At 51.1% G+C, this 20,446-nt stretch overlaps 1 protein-coding gene across 7 annotated transcripts in view; it reads left to right on the top strand.

Moving 5' to 3' along the window:
* Positions 1 to 20,446, top strand: part of LOC142590689 (nuclear distribution protein nudE-like 1) — a 400,224-nt gene that overhangs the window by 312,566 nt on the left and 67,212 nt on the right. For 2 of the 7 annotated variants that reach the window (XM_075703110.1, XM_075703109.1), the window contains exon 9: positions 13,938 to 14,089. The exons of the other annotated variants lie outside the window; for them this stretch is intronic. In XM_075703110.1, coding sequence (XP_075559225.1) covers positions 13,938 to 14,045 — 108 coding nt within the window. In that variant the 3' untranslated portion in view covers positions 14,046 to 14,089. Of the gene's footprint in view, positions 1 to 13,937; positions 14,090 to 20,446 lie in introns of those variants that run through there. 7 annotated transcript variants of the gene reach the window in all.

Here is a 20,446-nt window from a genome sequence, read left to right as displayed (position 1 = left end):
TCTGAGCAGATTTCGATTCCGGGCATTGCTGTAGAGGCAGAATCATGCAATGTCCCAATATCTGTGGTATTATTAGCAGTGGAGAACACAGACGAAAAAATGGTCGTTTAAAGCAGAAGCGCAATGCGTGGCATCGATAGGGTCTCTGTAGCATCTGTGAGGTCTATTTCATTAGGTTGGGAGGATGTAGGGGAAAGCATGCGCCAGAATTTGTCAAGGCTTGTTTGAAGTATTTATTTATTTATTTATTTATTTATTTATTTATTTACACAATACTGCAGGCAGCAATGCTGCCCAAGCAGGAGAGGGTTTACAAAAGATGCTTTGTCAACATATTTTCAAATGAAACATAAGAAGTGCATGCAACAACACATTCCGGTAAATGATTCCATTTTTCGCTCGTAAGTGGAAAAAATGATTTCTGAAAGGTTTTAGTTCGAGCAAAGCATGACTGAACTACTTTAGAATGAAAAATATGCGACGACCTTTGTAGTAGATATCAACCAAGCCTCGGTTGATATCGGCAGCCACGTGGTCGACATGAAGGATTCTGTCGTCAAGACTGCAAGACGAGTTGACTGATGGTGCGCACAGGATTGAAGTGGTCAGCGTGACCTGTACAAAGAACATAAGGCGGTTCATGGCTGCATCTGCGATGGTCTCGCCGTCATCAGAAAAGAATTTGCGACGCCTCCATGAATCGTCTCCAACCTCTGGGCGCTGCTCAGTGCTAGTCCCACAAACAGCCCAATTCATTTGAACAGCAGGGCTTGCAGCCAGATTTGGCTGCAAGCCCTGCTGAAGGTTGGCTGCAGGGCTGCAGAAGGTTGGCTGCAGATTTGCAGCCAACCTTCTGAGCCCTCGTTCACCTCTGCGCCTGCCTTACACTTTCGTCTTCTTTTCGGCGCCTTTTCTCATTTTCCTGCCATCTGTCCTTCGTGTGGGCCGCTGTTTCTTTCTTGTTGTTTAGTGTGGCAGCTATCGAGCACATCTTCCAGCACAAGTATATTGTTGCGTGCACATCTCGGTCATCTCCCGTCTAAAACGGCTATTTTTGCCTGCCTCAGGAAGATTTTGAAGCAAAAATGGCAGCTCATAATGAATTTATACGGTCATTACACAATTCTAATTGCGCCCTTTTTTTTCCCAGGAAAATTCATCAACAACATTTCTTGGGTGGTGTAATCTGATACAAAAGCAAAACTGTGTTCGCAACAGGCTACCATCAGAGCCAGGCTAGCCAGCATCATTGCCATCACAAAATGGTGACCATGGATAGTGACAGAACGATAGTTCAGCACAATGCGTTGGCGGGCTAGTTGGTGCGAATCCATGAATACTTTGTTTAGCGCAAAAAGACAGACACAAGAAAGACGACAGGACAAAGCGCCTTGTCCTGTCGTCTTTCTTGTGTCTGTCTTTTTGCGCTAAACAAAGTATTCATTGACAGAACGAGTTTGCAGATAGCATAATGACCACGACTTGCACTCCCAGTCTGATGAAGAAAGCACATTCAAACGATAAGCTATTGTACATGTTAAGCTAGCGGCCAACAGTCACCTCACTTGCTATTACTGCATGGATCACTGGATGAACTAGGCATGGGCCACTATTGCATTCGTGATTATGTCAGACTTTTTAGATAAATGCAGAATAGCAAACACACTATGGATCATACAGACTATTGCATGTCGTGGTTCCTCACAGATAGCGATAAAGTGCTGTCTGAGAGTGGTGAAGGTGGACATTAGGTAATCAAACTTCTATTCTGCGAAGCTAAAGCTTGTTGCTAGGTGTTTCTTTTTACCTGAATGAGAGGCAGTCTACGTCTTTCTCAATAAACTAATTGGGTGCACATTTGGTTTCTATTTTAAAAGCTTTAGTGTCATTGTTGCATTAGCTTTTTAATTTGAACCCATAAAAAGTGGGTGCGCATTCAATTTGGGGTTGAGTTAGAATAGGGGAAAATACTTTGTAACAAGCATGTGACACCCCCTTGGGCATAATCTTCGTCGGCCTGCCACACTCGATAGGCAACATTGGTCACCGCACCACAATAAACATCGCCGAGCAGCAGTGCTCGGCGGTCAGTCATCATTCGTCACCACTACACTGCGGAGCATCTTTCTAACGGAGGGTGCCTTGAGCCCTCCCTCGTTCACAAACCCGGGCGGATCATGACACTGGTGACGAGTACCCACGGATCGTCCCTTGTCGCCGTGAGCGCCGAAACACCGTCGTCCCCCGTTGTTGCTGCCACGCCACTGTACGGAAGGCTCGAGCTGTTCGAGGGAGATGACTCCGCCTGGCCAATTTACAAGAAACAAGTCCACGTGCTCTTCCGTGCAAATGACACACCTGAGGACAAACAGTGGAACATTTTCCTGGCCAGCTGCGGGACCCACGTCTTCAGCCCCTGCTCGACCTTCTCAAGCCAGCCATGCCGCATGTTAAGACGCTGGGTGAGCTGCTCGCCATACTGCACTCGCATTTCAACCCGGCATCGTCCACACTAATGGAGCGTTTCCGCTTCAACAACCGGAGCCGCCGGGAAGGAGAAACCCTTGGGCAGTTCGTCCCTGCTCTATGAGGGTTAGCGAGTGCCTGCGTTTTCGGGGACCAGCTGGACTCGCTGCTCCGGGACCGTTTCGTCTCCGGCATCAACACCGCAATGCAGACGCAACTCCTGGAGCTTCCCGTACCCTCTCTGGACGACGCCGTGAAGGCAGCATTGGTAATGGAAGCTGCCACCAAGGACGCCGGCGAGATTGCCCGTGCGACTGGCTCACCTTTGGCGAAAACGGCGGTCAACAAGTTACCAACAAAGGGCAGTACCTGCGGTCGCTGTAGTGGTGCCCACTGCCCCCCCAAAGTGCCAGTTCTCTCAAGCACAATGCTTCACGTGCGGGAAACTGGGCACCTGGCACAGGTATGCCAAAGGGGGATGACGAACAGCAGCCGCAGCCTGGTTCAAGCCCAGGCACCACACAAGCCTGCGGCCAGGGCAGCCGTCGCAAGGGTATGCGGGGGGGGGGGGGGAGGTGCATGCAGCAGCAGGCTCAAGTTCTTCTGTGGCCAGGCTCGACGTTGTGGGGGAGGACCTGCCGATTTTAGACATGTGGCACACAGGCTTTGTACTGTTGTCTGTGCCGCCATACATGCTGACCGTCGAAATCTGCGTGCACCCCATTTCTATGGAGCTGGGCTCAGGGGCCAGCGTGTCAGTCATAGCCGGGAAACTGTTCAAGTGTACTCTCCCCGGCGTGTCCATCGAGGCTTCAGGCGTGATGCTGCGCAGCTACTCCGGGCATCTCTCCTAGGTCCAGGGTCAGGCACAGGTCAGCGCTCGCTTTGGCAACAGGCAGGCAATCCTTCTCCTTTGATCCTCCAAGGGATCGTCGCCGACGCTGCTGGGCCAAAACTGGATTCATTCTCTGGGCGTTCATCTGCCAGAGTACCAGGAAGCCAGCCTGCATGTGGTAAAAGACTTCCCCATCCTCCTGACAGAGTTCAAGTCCCTGTTCGAATCAGGGGTGGGCACATTCGCCGGCATGACGGCTGGCATCTATGTACCTGAGGGAGCCTGGCCACGTTTTTTTTTTTTTTAAGTCTCGCCCACTGCTGTTCACCCTGAAGGACGGGGTCACCGAGGAGCTGCAATGTTTACAGCGAGAGAGCATCCTGGTGCCCGTCAAGACATCTGAATGGGCCGCTCCCATCGTACCAGTCCTCAAGCGAGGCGGCGGTGTCAGGATCTGCAAGGATTTCAAAGTTACCATCAACCCCGTCGCTACTGTCGAGAAATACCCATTGCCCCGGATTGAAGATCCTGGTCAGCGTTGTCCAGTGGACAGATATTCACCAAGCTCGACCTCAGAGATGTGTACCAGCAGCTGTTGCTCCAGGATGCCTCCCGGAAGTATGTCACAATATAGACAACTTTGGGGCTCTTCCAGTACACGCGGTTACCGTTTGGTGTGGCCTCAGCCCCAGCTATATTCCAGAGGGAGATGGACAATCTCTTAAGGGGCATGAGGCACATGGCAGTGTACTTGGACAGCATCCTTGTTACTGGCAGCAACGACGGGGACCATCTGAAGAACCTGCACAACGTCTTTGCATGACTGCAGGACGCAGGTCTCAAGCTCAAGCTGGGAAAGGGCATTTTCCAGGCCTCCAGTGTTGAGTACTTGGCACATGTCATTTCCCAGGCTGGCCTAGCCCCGGCTCCTCGCAAATTTGATGCTGTGCTCAAGACGCCCAAGCCCCAGAACAAGGAGCTTCAGAGCTACCTTGGCCTCATCAACTTCTACAGGAGCTTCTTACCAAACCTGTTGGAGCATCTACAGCCACTCCATCTTCTGCTTCAAGATGGTCAGCAATGGGTCTTGAAGAAGGAGCAGGACCGGGCCTTCCGGTGCAGCAAGGAGCTAATCACTAAGGCTCCAGTGCTAGTACACTTTGATCCTGCCAAGCCTGTCGTCCTGACCGTAGATGCGTCGCCGTACGGCGTGGGAGCCGTGCTGGTGCCCTGGGACAAGGATGGCCAGGAACACCCTGTGGAATTTGCGTCTCGTCGGCTTCATGTTGCAGAGAAATGCTACAGCCAGCTGGACAAGGAAGGCCTGGCCCTCATGTTGGGTGTATAACGCTTCCACCAGTATCTGTGGGGCCGGAAGTTCGAGGTGGTCACGGACCACAAGCCGCTGTTGGGGCTGCTGGGGCCTGATAAGGCGGTTCCCTTGCAGGCCTCAAGTTGTGCGCTGGGCCTTGAGGCTGGCAGCTTACAGTTACCAGCTGGTTTACCGTCCCGGAAAGGGGACCTGGGACCTGCTGATGCCCTGAGCCACCTGCTCCTGCCTGAGGTGCCTGATGTTGTTCCAGAACCTGTTGAAGTGTTTATGCTGGAGCACGCGTAACCGGAGGTGCTCTCCAGATCTGCGGTATCGCAACCGACCAGCTGGGACCCAGTCCTGTCTCAGGTGGTCAAGGCGGTGTCCCGTGGGGAGGAATTGGTTCAGCAGGCCTATGGCCACAAGGCCACTGAGCTGAGCTTGCAGCAGGGCTGCCTACTCCAGGGTGGTGATCCCACAGTCTCCGATCCAGGGTCCTGCAGTTGTGGCACGCAGGTCATCCTGGCATGGAAAAGACCTAGATGGTGGCCCGGTCCCATGCTTGGTAGCCTGGCCTGGACCAGGACATCGCTCACATAGTGCAGAGCTGCCAAATCTGCCAGGAGCATCAGCGGGCCTTGCGCCATGTGGAAATCACCCCCTGGGCGTTCCCAGAGACCCTGGTCCCGCCTGCATGTGGATTTTGGGGGCTCCTTCAAGAGCCATTACTTCCTGGTGGTGGTGGACGCCTTTTTGAAGTGGGTGGAGGTTCTACCTGTCACCACTCCATCAGCAAGTGCGACCATTGCAGCGCTACGGCAGGTCTTCGCTGCCTAGGGGTTGCCGGACGTCGTCACGTCTGACAATGGTCCTGCTTTCGCCAGCACAGAGTACCTGGCCTGGCTGACGAAGAATGGAATGCGCTGGATGATGGTTCCGCTGTACCACCCTGCTTCAAACGGTGCAGCTGAGCGGGTGGTGCAAACCATCAAGTACAAGCTCAAGAGCCAGACTGGGAATTTCCGGCCGCAGATTGCCCAGATACTGTTCCAGTACCGGACCATGCCCCACGATGTCACTGGCCATGCCCCCTGCGAGCTCCTGCTGGGTCAGATGGTCAAGACACCCTTGGACGTCTTGCATCCGGACCTCCGATCCACATGTTCCTGAAGCAGCAGAAGCTGGCTGCTGACCGAGGATGCCGTCCCAGGCCTTTGCCGGAGTTGGGAGCTCCAGTTTTCACCAGGAACTTTTGTCCAGGCCCACCCTGGTCCGCTGGACAGGTGATGTCTCCTGCCAGCGCCTCATCGCTGCTCGTCTGCATGCCAGATTGAACCATGTGGTACAGACACTCCTATCACATTAGGCCTTGCCTCGGGACCTGGCCAGCACCCTCGACTGCCAGTTCAGAGTTCCAGCCTGCAGGAGGACTAGCGGCAGCACCAGTCGCTTCCAGCAGAGCACCGCCCACATTGGAGGTGGCAAGCGTTGTCAGTGGTGCGGTGCCCATTGGGGCTGGTGTCAAATCTGGCACCACTCACAAGGCCGACCACTGCGGACCCTCCGGATGGAGCGAGGCTGTCTCGGGCAGCACCCGGCATTGCCACGCCCAGCCTGTCAACACCGGTGCCCAGGTGGAGTACTCGACGGCAGACGCCACCAGATCGTTACTCGCCTGGGTAGCAGGCACCGTCGACCCGGCCAGGGCAACGGCAAAGCCTCGCACTTTGAACTTGGATGTTTGTTGTCTGCAAACAAGCTGGGGGTAAGGGGGTGTAACAAGCATGTGACAGCCCCTCGGGCATAATGTTCATTGGCCTGCCAGACTCTGTAGGCAACATTGGTCACCGCACCGCAATAAACACTGCGAGACACTCTCTCCACATGTCCCGTCTGGCCTCCGCAAACGAAACTTCTTCCCTGCGTTCGCAATACCAGAGCGTGAGGATTGCGCGACTCATACGTCATGGGCCCTGCCTACATATTGCTACGGGATAGTATTTCCAATGACGAAGAGCCGAGCAGTAAGAAGACGACGACGACGATTGGAAGCTAGCGCGAGCTGGTGCCTCTTGGCCAACTGCGGCGTATTGCCTTGTAAATATACTTGTAAATAGCTTTTCGTCGGTGTCTTCCTACGTAACATATCTGGTGGAGGTGGACGTTCCCTGCACCTCGTCACGGAGCTTCGCAGTGGACGGTACGTCGAGCCTTCCTTCATGGCTCCCGGCGACGACAACTCGACTCCGCTGGCTCCGACACCTGCTGCCACTTCGACGACCTACATCACTTTCCCCGCTCCCCGTGATCCTGGCGTATTCTCGGCAAAGAATGGGGAAGACGTCGAGGACTGGATCAGCCTGTACGAACACGTCAGCCGCAATAACCGGTGGGACCCTACTATCATGCTCGCCAACATATTCTTTTACCTCGGTGGCACACCTCGTGTTTGGTATCGGACGCACGAAGATGAGCTGACCAGTTGGGATTCACTTAAGCAAAAGCTTCGAGGCAACCCCTACGGCCACCAACTTGCCACGCAGAAGGCGCTTTCCGGTCGTGTGCAGACGTCAACGGAGCCCTATGTCAAGTACATTCAGGACGTCTTGGCTCTGTGCCACAAAGTTGACGCACACATGACTGAGTCCAACAAGGTCTCCCACATCCTCAAACGCATTGCCGATGACGCCTTCAACTTGCTCGTATTTAACAACGTGGCGACGGTGGATGCAGTTATAAAAGAGTGCCGCTGCCTGGAACTCGCTAAAAGCCAACGTATCGACCAACAGTTTGCCCATCTACCCAACACCCCAGCGACATCTTCCTGTGCCGACGCTCCTCATCCCAGCAACACTGGCGATATTACCAAAATTGTCCGGCGTGAGATCGAGACCACCTATCCGGCTGCCTTCGACTCCAGTCCCTCCAATGCACCTGCAGTCACTGTTTCCCTGATCCAGGCAGTTGGCCACCAGGAGTTCGCCAACATGGGTATTCACACCATCTGCTCGGCCCATCGCCCTGATACCCACCCGGCTTCTTCGATTCCACCCCGTCCCGCACCTTCTTAACCACCACATTTCCGCAACCCCTCTGAATGGCACACTGCAGACGACAAGCCAATTTGTTTTCACTGCCATCGAATTGGGCACATTTCTCGGCACTGTCGCAGTCGCTGGAGTTCCCTGAACCAGTCTACATATACTGCCTACTCTCGCCCCCAGGTGGCCTTTCTCGTCCCTATACTGCCCGCTCAGATAATGCCGCCACCGATTCTCCTGTGCCGAACTGCCCCTATTCTCGTTTGCCTTCGCCCCAACGACGACAATCTCGCTCCCCCCAGCCCCGTCGCTCCTATTCGTCGACTACCTTCGGACGCCGCTCCCAGCCGGAAAACTAGACGATGCAGCGCCTCGAGGTGACGCTGCATTGCTCCCTACGCCGCCAAATCCTCTCCTGACGTTGCCCACTCATCTGAACCTTCTTGATGGGCAAGTCGACGGTGTTCCTATATCTGCTCTCATAGACACTGGGGGGGCGCATTTGTCGGTAATGAGCGCTGACCTTCGTAACCGCCTGACGAAAATAATCACGCCCACCACGACGCCTGTTGTCCGTGTCGCCGATGGCGGAACAGTCCCTGTAATTGGTATGTGTGCCGCTCGCTTCTCCTTCGCCGATCGCTCCACTACCGTGCTATTCACAGTCATCGCTCACTGTCCCCACGACATCATCCTCGGCTTAGACTTCCTCTCCGCACATTCTGCTCTCATCAATTGCTCCACCAGTACTCTCCGCCTCGACCTGCCTGTTCTGGATCCCGCTGAACAACACGCTACTCGGCTCAGTTCCGTCGATTTCGTTCGCTTGCCACTTTCGGCACTGACTTATGTTGACTTCGTGTCATTCCCACCAGTCCCCGACAGTCACTACATCACGGCTCCTATGCAGGACGTCCTCCTTACACACGGGATCACAGTACCTCATACAGTTTTACCTATTGCGGCGAACTGCGTCTGCCTGCCAGTGGTCAATTTTGGCTTGACGACACAAGTGCTGCCATGCAGGATGTCTCTGGCCCAACTTTGCCCATTCGAGGATCACTCTGTAGCATTGATTTCAGTAGACGACAATTCAGCCGATCCTCCTCTACCATCGCAGTCGGCAACTTGTACCATCGCCAACTTACAGAAAATGATTGCACCCGGCATGCCGTCCGAGCACGCTCGTGCGCTCTACCACGTTCTGAATTCCTACCAAGATATTTTTTACTTTAACGATTGTCCTTTGGCCCAAACAACAGCTGTTAAACATCGCATTAATACCGGCGATGCCCCTCCTATTCATCGCCGCTTGTATCGAGTATCACCGGCTGAGCGTCAAGTTATTCACACCGAAGTTCGCAAAATGCTTGCCAAGAACATTATTAAACCGTCATGTAGTCCATGGGCGTCACCTATTGTGCTGGTAAAAAAGAAGGATGGCTCATGGCGCTTTTGCATGGATTATCGGCACCTTAACAGGGTTACCAAAAAGGACCGCATATTCCCTACCTCGGATTGATGACGCCCTTGACTGCCTCCACGGTGCTCGCTATTTCTCCTCTATTGACCTTCGCTCCGGCTATTGGCAGATTGCCGTGGACGATCTCGACCGCGAGAAGACTGCCTTTGTAACACCGGACTGTCTTTATCAATTCAAATTGATGCCGTTCGGTCTATGTAACGCTCCTGCCACTTTTGAACGCATGATGGACTCCCTTCTTCATGGTTTCAAATGGTCCACGTGCCTGTGCTACTTGGACGACGTTATAGTATTCTCCCCAACATTCGCTACGCACCTCGAGTGCCTCCCAGCAGTCCTGGACGTTTTTCGGCGAGCCGGTCTGCAACTCAACGCATCGAAGTGCCAATTCGGCCATCGCCAGATTACCGTCCTTGGACATCTCGTTGACGCGAACGGAGTGCAACCGGACCCAGGCAAGATCCATGCTGTTACGCACTTCCCTGTTCCAAAGTGTGTCAAGGATGTGCGCAGCTTCATCGGCCTTTGCTCGTACTTCCGCCGTTTCGTGGAAAATTTCGCGGCCATAGCACGACCACTAACCGAGCTTTTGCAAAAAGACGTCCATTTCCAGTGGGGCGATAACGAGGCCTCTGCATTCTCGCTTCTAATCGACCTTCTCACAGCGGCTCCCGTTCTGGCCCATTTCGATCCTTCTGCGCCTACCGAAGTCCTTACTGATTCCAGCGGTCACGGAATTGGCGCAGTACTGGCACAACGCCAGCGTGGCCACGACCGTGTTATCGCTTACGCCAGCAGGCTTCTCTCGCCCGCGGAGCACAACTATTCCATCACTGAGCGTGAGTGTCTGGCCCTAGTTTGGGCGGTTGCGAAGTTTCGCCCATACTTATATGGCCGACCATTTTCCGTTATCATAGACCATCACGCGCTTTGCTGGTTATGCTCATTGAAAGACCCTTCAGGAAGACTTGGTCGCTGGGCCTTACGCCTCCAAGAATATTCGTTCTCTGTCACCTACAAATCTGGCCGACTACACAAGGACGCTGACTGCCTGTCTCGCTACCCGATAGACGAGCCTGATGACGCTGACAGTAGTACCGCCGACAGCATTTTCTCTGTGTCTGCCTTTGCTAGCATCGCCGATGAGCAGTACCGAGACCGATCGCTGCGAGTACTCATCGAGCGTCTGCGCTCTACACCTACCGACGCATCCGTTCGCCGATATGTCCTTCAGGGCGGCATTCTGTACCGAAGGAACTTCCTCCCTGATGGCCCTGATCTTCTTCTTGTCGTGCCAAAACATCTACGACAGACTGTGCTCTTTGAGATGCATGACGCACCCACTGCAGCACATCTTGGGGTAACCCGCACGTACGACCACATCCGCCGCCGCTTCTATTGGCCTGGTCTCGCTCGCTCTGTCCGACGCTATGTTGCTGCCTGTGATCCCTGCCAGCATCAGAAAACGCCTCAGGTGCTACCTTCCGGTCATCTCCAGCCGATCACCGTCCCTGTGGAACCGTTCTTTCATGTTGGATTAGACCTCCTCAGTCCCTTTCCCACGTCATCCTCGGGGAACAAATGGGTAGCCGTCGCAACTGATTACGCCACCCGATACACTATCACGCGGGCTCTCCTACCAGTTGCGCCACTGACGTCGCGGGCTTTCTCTTGCGTGACATTATCTTAGTGCATGGAGCCCCGCTACAGCTGCTTACTGACCGTGGTCGTAACTTCCTCTCTAAAGTTATCGCCGACATTGTGCGTTCCTGCTCTATTCAACACAAGCTGACTACCTCATACCATCCTCAAACCAATGGCCTGACAGAGCGGCTAAAACCACCCGCCGTGGTTGCTCAGTGGCTATGGTGTTGGGCTGCTGAGCACGAGGTCGCGGGATCGAATCCCAGCCACGGCGGCCGCATTTCGATGGGGGCGAAATGCGAAAACACCCGTGTGCTTAGATTTAGGTGCACGTTAAAGAACCCCAGGTGGTCAAAATTTCCGGAGTCCTCCACTACGGCGTGCCTCATAATCAGAAAGTGGTTTTGGCACGTAAAACCCCAAATATTATTAGAGCGGTTAAACCGTACTCGTACCAACATGCTGTCCAAGTACATTTCGAAGGACCACCACGACTGGGACGTTGCCCTTCCTTATGTCACATTTGCTTATAATTCTTCCCGGCACGACACCGCCGGATTTTCTCCATTTTATCTACTCTACGGTCGCGAACCGACCTTGCCCCTTGACACGGTACTTCCTCCTGCTGCGACCTCAACAACCGAGTATGCGCGCGACGCCATCGCCCTCGCGTGCTTCGCCAGGTGACGCCTGTGACGTACGAAATTGCTCCTGTGAGCTCAACCTCGTCATCTACTCTGGCATCTAGTGATGTCGTGCACGTCAGTAGGCTCAAGACCTACTACACTGCTTCAGAGTCTGGGCTTTAGTCGCTCCGGGACGGCGCTTTTGCTGCCGGGGGTAGTGCTACGGGATAGTATTTCCAATGACGAAGAGCCGAGCAGTAAGAAGACGACGATTGGAAGCTAGCGCGGGCTGTTGCCTCTTGGCCACCTGCGGCATATTGCCTTGTAAATATACTTGTAAATAGCTTTTCATTGGTGTCTTCCTACGTAACAATATTTTTGTTCCTCACTTTTTTGCTACACGGTGCACTTCCACTGATGGCGTTGTGCGGGAGCTGTTGCATTTGTCTGGTTTCGTGTAGTACACGATTTGGCCTGCTGTGCACGAGAACGCCTGACTAGCAGTATAAGTTGGTGCTATGCAGAACAAGAACATGCAGACGTTCGGTTTGTGTGTTTCATTATTTATATGAACTTTAATTTGTCTATTGAAGCAACAGATTACACAATTAACAGATGTTGCCTTGAATAATGCTCTCCACCTTGCGGGTTTCCGCAGAACTACTACGTCAAACACTTGCCTTTGCTTCGTGTTGTCGACAAGTTCGACTTCGCCCTGCCATCTGCTAGCCGCCTCGTTAGCTCAGATGGTAGAGCGGCTGCCCCGGAAAGGCGGTGGTCCCGGGTTCGAGTCCCAGACCAGGACGAATTTTTCTTCAACAATGAGGCGTTTTCTTTCGAGGAACCCGTGTGGGTTTCCTTTGTAGCAATTGCTACGAACGGGTGGATGTCTGATTTTCCCTTTATTCATTCTTCTCTCCACCTTGCGGGTTTCCGCAGAACTACTACGTCAAACACTTGCCTTTGCTTCGTGTTGTCGACAAATTCGACTTCGCCCTGCCATCTGCTAGCCACCTGGTTAGCTCAGATGGTAGAGCGGCTGCCCCGGAAAGGCGGTGGTCCCGGGTTCGAGTCCCGGACCAGGACGAATTTTTCTTCAACATTGAGGCGTTTTCTTTCGAGGAACCCGTGTGGGTTTCCTTTGTAGCAATTGCTATGAACTTGTGGATGTCTGATTTTCCCTTTATTCACTTCTTCTTCTCTCCACCTTGCGGGTTTCCGCAGAACTACTACGTCATAATTCTCAGTCGCGTGTCAGTACGAGCAACGTCACAGCAGTGCGATGTACATAGGTGCACTTGTTCTACATACACCAACTCTCCAGCTGGGAGCGCGGTTCCCACGAGAAGTGCAAACGGCATTTAATATGAAATTTCCGCTCTCTTCGTGGTGCATAGCGACATAATACTTAGCGGACATGATCATTAGCGCGCATTGTAAGCACGGCGCTTGTCAGCTCAAAATGACCAGACCTGGTTAAGGGCCCTTTAAGACTTGCCGGATAATTCTACCAATTTTGGCAGTCCCATCAGGGTCGAATTAACGAAAGTCGACTGTATCTGTATAAAAATGACATAACATAATGTATACAACTACATACAAATAATGCATGCATACAAACAAACCTGCGCAAGTGCAAGAACAATGCCTCAAATGCAGGTTCCCCCTGCATATGGGTGCACACACGTGTAAAGTAGATGGCTTGGCTTAGGCAGTGCAGAATATTGGCTGCAGACTGTTGGAGAGGGCAGTTGGAGCCATGCGGGAATGCAATGCCACTACATGACCAACTTCTCTGGCCAATGAACTGTGTGTGTTCCAAGTTGCAGCATCGCATGCCAGGCAGCTAGCAAAGATGCTGTTTTTTAAAAGTCATGACTTAATTTGTGGCCTTTTTTCTCTAGATGTCGTGCAGCTTAGATTTGCATGAGTCCTGTGCTGTATGCCACAGAGGCTGTGTGACCACACTTGGCCTCTTTGTGTACAAACATATTTTGTGCATTCTTGTACGGTTTCGTAGTGATTATTGAATGCTCCCTGCTGTGTCGGTGAAGCCATAACACTGCTTCTTTCTTTTGTTTTTCCCACCCCTTTCCTGCATTTGCACATCCCTTGGGTTCACACCTGAATTCTCGTGCCGTTGTGTGCCGCTCTTGTCTCACTCTGTCTGGTTCCGCCATGGCTGGGACTTTAATTAATTTGCATTTTCGCACCCGCTCATCTTCACAAACTTGACAAACACTTGCACCTTTTCATACTCGCAAAATTTTGTGCTTTATGTTTTCTTTTTTTCTTTGCTGTGTCAACCTCTGATGACTTATTGTGTTGCAAATGGTTGGATCTTTAATCACTACCATGGCAACACACAATCACCCACCCACTGAACATTGAAAAACACATGACAATGTTGTATTGCCATGGTCACTGTAAACTGTGGGAAATAATGCTGGATGCATGCAACATGTGCATTGCTTTAATGACAACAATTGAAACTTTGCTTGACATTGTTTGATGGACTTGCCTTTGCCAGTTTCACATAGTGGTATTGCGTGTGCGCCTAGACAAGGACGGCCAGCACATTGTCGAGCACAGAGTTAGGTCTAGGCCAAGCTTTCTTGCACAGTTCAGTGTGGCATAGGAGCACCAACCATGTCTCTGCAAATAAAAACACTTGACAGTTTCTATGTGGGCGTCCCTGGAAAGCCGATTGACATATCATCGGCATGCTTTTAATATTTATAAGTAAAAAGCAGAAAAGAGACTGAAGACAGTAGTATTTTCTAACTCCTATTTATCCTCCCATAAAACTCCATCTATATGCATGCTTGTAGCTCAACTGCATGAGAAAAAATACCATTTATAATGCAGGTCCCATGGGAAAATGCTGCACACTAGCGCAGTAGTGAGCGCGCTTCTTAACAAGATTCACCGACTGATGGGAATGTAAGGGGAGGAGGAGATGTGGAGCAAACGAACAAGGAACACAAAGCAAAAGTGGTGGCAGTGTGATGTGGACATGTGGGAGTTAGCTAGGCGATGGAAAGGCCTTCGAGTCTCAGTTGCTTATCAGCGGTGCGCCCTCTACACTGAGTACATGCACATAGTCGCTCTTTGGCTTGTGTGCGCCTGTCGCAGTATGCGCATCGTGGTAAAGTGCAGATATCGTATGTGGAACATTGACTGCTGTCTGTTTAAGCAAATTTAGTTCGGCACTTTTGAGTCCTTATGTTCTCGTGCGAGCTTCTGCCACTCTTACCAGTACACACACATACAAATTTGGTAAATGTTCCCAATAGTTGCCGTAGCTGATCACCAGTGAAATCAAACTCCGCTTTGCAGATGCAGCAGCCAGTTCGGCCCATGCGCACAATCGCATGCCCTATCTTTATGTGACCTTCTACAGCTACAAACACATCAAGGGAGAGTTGCCCGTACCTACACGCCATCCGACATTGCTGTCGGCTAGGCCCAAATGGCGTGCCTCGTCGGCTACCAAAATTTCGGTACCAAAGTCGATGAAGTGCTTTGCAGTGGCTGTACAGCACTTGGAAAGGAACCACCTTGACAATGAAAGAGCGGGGCACGGGCAATGCTTGAAAGGCGGCAAGTTGGTTTGTGGTCGCCACATTTTTGGCATTGCACGCAGGCGGATCAGTCTGAGAAATTGAATGAGACAATGTGGGGCATGCAAAATTTCCATTGCCGTTCTAGATTAGTTTTGTTCAGTTGGTGGAATTTCAAGTAATTGAGCCGGTCTGAAAATTTGGACAGCAGGTTACTTTCCTCTGTCATTTTTTTTTTCTGTGTTACTTTGTCTACTTCGTGCAAAGACTACAATTTCTCATGCAATAACCTTTCAAAGCTCGTAAATTTAAGTGAATGAAAACATTCCGGTCGCATGCTTCAATTCTGAGGTAGACATGGCTACTTGGTCTGCACATTTTGCACATACACAGCCTTTGAAAATGTTTTTTTTGGTTATAGTACAGATATTTGAGACTTTGGTGACTTGCGTCATAAGCAGTCTATGCTGTGCTACTACAAAGCACCTTAATGTCTTCAAAGATAGTGCGCAGGCAGAGAGAATAAGGGCAGTAAACGACATGAAAACGTTGGCATTCACTTAAACATGTGAGCATGCTCGGACAGCTCGTAACTGCTTTGCATGGTGGGCATTCAGCCTGCCGGGCATCTCATTCACCCCGTTCATTGCCACCATTCTGATGCCACCGTTCGTTGACACTCTCTGGTGCTTGTAATTAGCAGGCCTAACCACTTAGGCGCATGCTTGTCCTGTACAGCTTGTTTTGTTTGACTGAGTGGGTGGAAGCCATTCGTGTAACGGTGCTGAATATTTGTTCTGCATAGTGGTATGGGGCTCGCATGGGGTGTGCATCTGTTTGTTGCAATTCCTTTGCAACAGTTCTGCAACAATTCCTGTTGCAGTTCTTTTGTTTAAACGTAACAGATTTACATTGAGCTAGCTGGTTAAGCAAGTCGCTTTGCAAAGGTGCACTCCACAACTAGCATTGTCTCCCTTCGTTTGATTGTCCTTTTTTTTTTTTTTTTGTACCCCAATCGCTCGGTTTTTTACTTAGAAGGGGTGCAGCATTGCTGTTGTGTGCATGCTGATAAGGGGATGCTTTGAGTTGGTACCTTTTCCAGAAAGCCACTGCTTGGTCTGCTACCAGGACAGCTGTTTTGGCTACATTAATGTGTTGCAATTCATTGTCGAAGCACAAGCACTTTCACAAGGGTTGCACAGTTACCAGATCCTAGGGTTGTGCAAATATTCAAAACATTCTATTTACGAATCGAATACTTTCCTATTCAATTTGGTCCTCGAATCGAATAGGCAAGGTTCGAGTGACCAAACATAAAATTGAAGCAAAAATACAATAACTTTTATTCCTTGCACAGCAGAGATACTGTACCACAGCATGCTGTGACTCAGGGCGCTGGCCTTTACCAGTAAAGTCACGACGAATTAAAAAAAAATTTATTTGCCATCATGGCCCTGCAAAAGTGGATGTCCAGCGATGCTTTGAAAACCACCAATACAACTGCTGAGGGGGACATGCAATGCTTTATTGCTTTACAGTAATGTGGTAATGGTAATTTTGGCAGCACAACGCCGCTGGTTGTATTGCCATTTCTTTTCCCTTCGCCACTTCTTGTATTCACGCGTCTTCTCTCAAGTCTCAGCTATGTGCCTACCCTACCACTCTGGAGCCTACCCATAGCGGTGCTGCAACAACAACGAAATAAATTGCTTGGCTGGTTCTTTTATATATGAAAGGCTAGTGACATCATTCTCCACGTCGCAAACTGCCACCATCACCACAGCAGCTTGCACAACAGTAATCTTCACTGGGAAACATATGCAGGGAATGCTACGTGCTTCGCATTGTTATATAAAGCATGTTATGATCAATGATGTAGTTTAGATGCTTGTTTTGTGCATGTTCTTCATTGAAACGAATGCTGTGCTGGATGTCGTATGCATGGTACCAAAGAATGTATTCACTTTTTGCTTCAGTCGTTGGAGGTTTCTTTATTTTTTTTTTTTAGGTACTTTCGGAGGTTTCTTTTTTTTTTCCCTGAGGGAAAATCTCGACCAACTAGAGGCTAACAGCTTCACTGTAATAAAATATTGTTTAGGCATGGCATTAGGCAGTGGGTGTTGTTCAGACACTATATATATATATATATATATATATATATATAAGCACATGTATCCTTCCATTGTGTTAAATATGAAGGCGTTTGATTGCACCATATTTGATAGGATAGTGGCACCATCTGCCACGACCGTTCAAAATAGAGAAGGAGGGCTAGTTCTGCCATCGCTGCAGATGACTCGCATTTTTGGTTTAGGTGTGAGGGCAATGTTGTTTGGACGGAAAGGCTACATTTCTGAATGTGACAATGCATGACCACATATACTCACAATAGCGCTGAGTTTGCAAGCAAACTTTTCAGTTATTGTTAAGGCTCCCTTTGTACTTGTTATGTTGCTGCGTGGGTCATCGCTTCAAGGCGTATCGGCAATAACCTTTTATTGCCGTCACGAAACAAACACGGAACAGGGGAACTTGATAACAACTGGAATATATACACTCTTGGGGCCGGAAGAGGGCGCTCTTCAACACCAGGGTTGACTGACAAAGATACGCCATCCGCTGAACTCAGCGGCCAGAATCGGTACACAACACTCCTTCCCCCTTAGTTTGGACTCAGCAGTCAGCCAATGCCAGCACAAAGTCCCGAAGATGTTGGGGTGTCTTCCGGAAACTCTACGAATGGTGTGGGTCCGGCAATCCGACACTGTGCTCCGCTGGTGCTGGCTGAGGTGCTGCTATGTCGTCCGACTGTTGGTTGCTCCTCAGGTGGTAGCATGACTCTTGGTTGCTTCTTGGGTTCACTGGGATCTGGTGTCATGCTGCTGCTCACTCCGCCAGGTGAAGGGCTTGACGCAGGCCGCACATCAGGCTGTCCTCCGTCAGATACGGTTTCGGCTAACCTCATGGGAATGCTGCTCCGACAAGGAGGCTGGTCTACGTGCCTGCAACACACACGGCCATCCGGAAGAGCCACTTCGTAAGAGATCAGGCCAGTTGCTCAGGAAATCACAGCAGATACCCACAGTGGGCCCTAACTGTAGTGAGGTACAAGTACTGGGTCGTTGAGCTGGAATGTGCGTGTTGTAGGCAGAGCTTCTGCCAACCAGAAGGACTTGTCAGAGGCCCTGTCTGAGTGCAGCTGGTCCAGCATGGTAGACAGTCGGCGGCCCATCAACAACTTGCATGGGGAGCGTCTCATGACTGTGTGCAGGGTTACATGCTGCTGTAGAGTGAAGTCTGCCAGGCGCTGTGCCTAGCTTCCTCGGATTATCCGAGATAATGCCTCTTTGGTGGTCCGTACCATCCTTTCAGCATGGATGGATGGAAGGGTGCAGATGTCACTTGGCGTATGAGGTTGGCATACAGGAACCCTCAAAATTCTGTGGATGTGAATTGCGGGCCATTGTCTGAGACGAGGGTATCTGGCAGGCCATGAGTTGCAAACAATCTTCATAAGGTAGTGATTACCGCACTCGATGTCATTGACGACATTGGTATGACCACAAGCCATTTGGAATAAGAATCCACCACAATCAAGAAGGTCTGGCCTTGGAATGGACCAATGAAATCAATGTGCAGGCGTGACCATAAAGTCCGGGTCATCTCCCATGGGTGCACAGGTGCCCGAGGCATCTCGGGCCATGTTTCCTGGAAGGAAAGCACCGCCGGACCCATTCCTCAATGGCCGCATTGATGCCGGGCCATCATACATAACTGCGGGCAAGTGCTTTCATTCTGATGATGCCGGGGTGTCCGACATGCAGAGCTTCGAGGACCCGGAAATGGCACTTCTGTGGAATCACCACACAGTCACCCCACAGTAAGCATCCCTTGTGGGCGGAAAGCTCATGTTACCTGGACACGAGTAGTGTGAATTCGGAACTCGGAGCGCACCTTGGCCACCTCTTCCACACCCATTTGAAGACATGGGAGAGGATAGCATCCTTGGCAGAGTACTTAGCCACATCATCTGCATGGACTGAAGATCCTGGAAGTACGTCCAGAAGCATGACGACCTATGCTGGTGAAGAGTCACCCTGGCACTGGTCTGCTTGAGGCAATCTGCTGAGACCATCTGCGCGGCCTAACTGTTTTCCTGGTCGGTGGTGGAGAGAATGCTGGTATACATTCAGAAAAATGGACCAACACAACATTCGCGGTGAAAGCATCTGTGGCGTTTGCCGTTCTGATGTGAAGAGCCCCAGGAGCGGCTTGTGGTCTGTATGGATCTGAAATGGGCGGCCGAATATGTAGTTATGGAACTTCTTTACTCCAGTTTGTTGTAGGTTTCCCCACAGCCAGGGGACCTTCTTGTCCAACAAACGGTGCAGGGGTTCAGCGACAGTGGCCTTGTGGGGAAGGAATGCATGATAGAAATTGAGAAGACCCAGGGCCTGCAGCTCGGCTCTGTTCAACGGCCGCGGGGCATTAAGGATGGCTTGCGTCTTGGCCAGTGTGGGGTGGATTCCCTCTGCATTGACTCGGAAACCCAAAAATTCAACTCGAGTCACTCCTAGCTGGCATTTCTCCTTTTTGACCTTAAGCCCTGCATTTTGGAACCATTGAAGGACCTCTCGAAGACGACTAAGCAATTCCTGGCACGATGCACCTGAAATGAGGACATCAAAATAGGGGACGACGCCTGGTAGTCCGCATAGTAGGTTTTACATTAAATTCTGGAAGATGCCAGGTGCGATGCTGACACCGAATTATAATCGTTGAATGCGGAAAGCACCCCGATGCATCACAATGGTCTATGCCTCTGCAGATTCATCAGTCACTGGAAGCTGTTTGTAGGCCTCTGCTAAGTCTAGCTTTGCAAAGACAGTTCCACCAGAGAGGGATGCCAGCAGGTGGTCGACAGCTGGTACCTGATACGAGTGCTGCTGCAAGGCTTTGTTGATGGTGGGTTCAGCGGATGACGTATCTTCGCCAGTCAACCCTGGTGTTGAAGAACGCCCTCTTCCGGCCCCAAGAGTGTATATATTCCAGTTGTTATCAAGTTCCCCTGTTCTGTGTTTGTTTTGTGACGACAATAAAAGGTTATTGCCGAATTGCCTTGTAGCGATAATGCCTCGTGATATGACCCACGCAGCAAGATAACTCTGGCAACGAGGGGGGGATTGAATGAGATCGCCGCAATAGGAAGCTAGCTCCGTTCAATATGTACTCGTTCACAATGATGGCCACCACAGTGGAGGGGCTCTAGCCTTTCGACATCACTCACCCTGAAGAGTGGGAGGACTATGTGGGAGGCAGTTCTTCCTTGAGGCACAGGACGTTGCGGATGCCAGCAAGAAGAGATCGACATTCCTCAGCCACTGCGGTCCTGCCACTTTCCAATTAGCCAGGGCGCTTGTGGCACCGGCCCAGCTGAAGGATACACCATTCGAAACAATTTTCGCCGTTCTGCACA

This window comes from Dermacentor variabilis, chromosome 8 (genome assembly GCF_050947875.1).
Source record: "Dermacentor variabilis isolate Ectoservices chromosome 8, ASM5094787v1, whole genome shotgun sequence".
Lineage (NCBI taxonomy): Eukaryota > Metazoa > Arthropoda > Arachnida > Ixodida > Ixodidae > Dermacentor > Dermacentor variabilis.
This window is presented reverse-complemented; position numbering and strand designations above follow the sequence as displayed.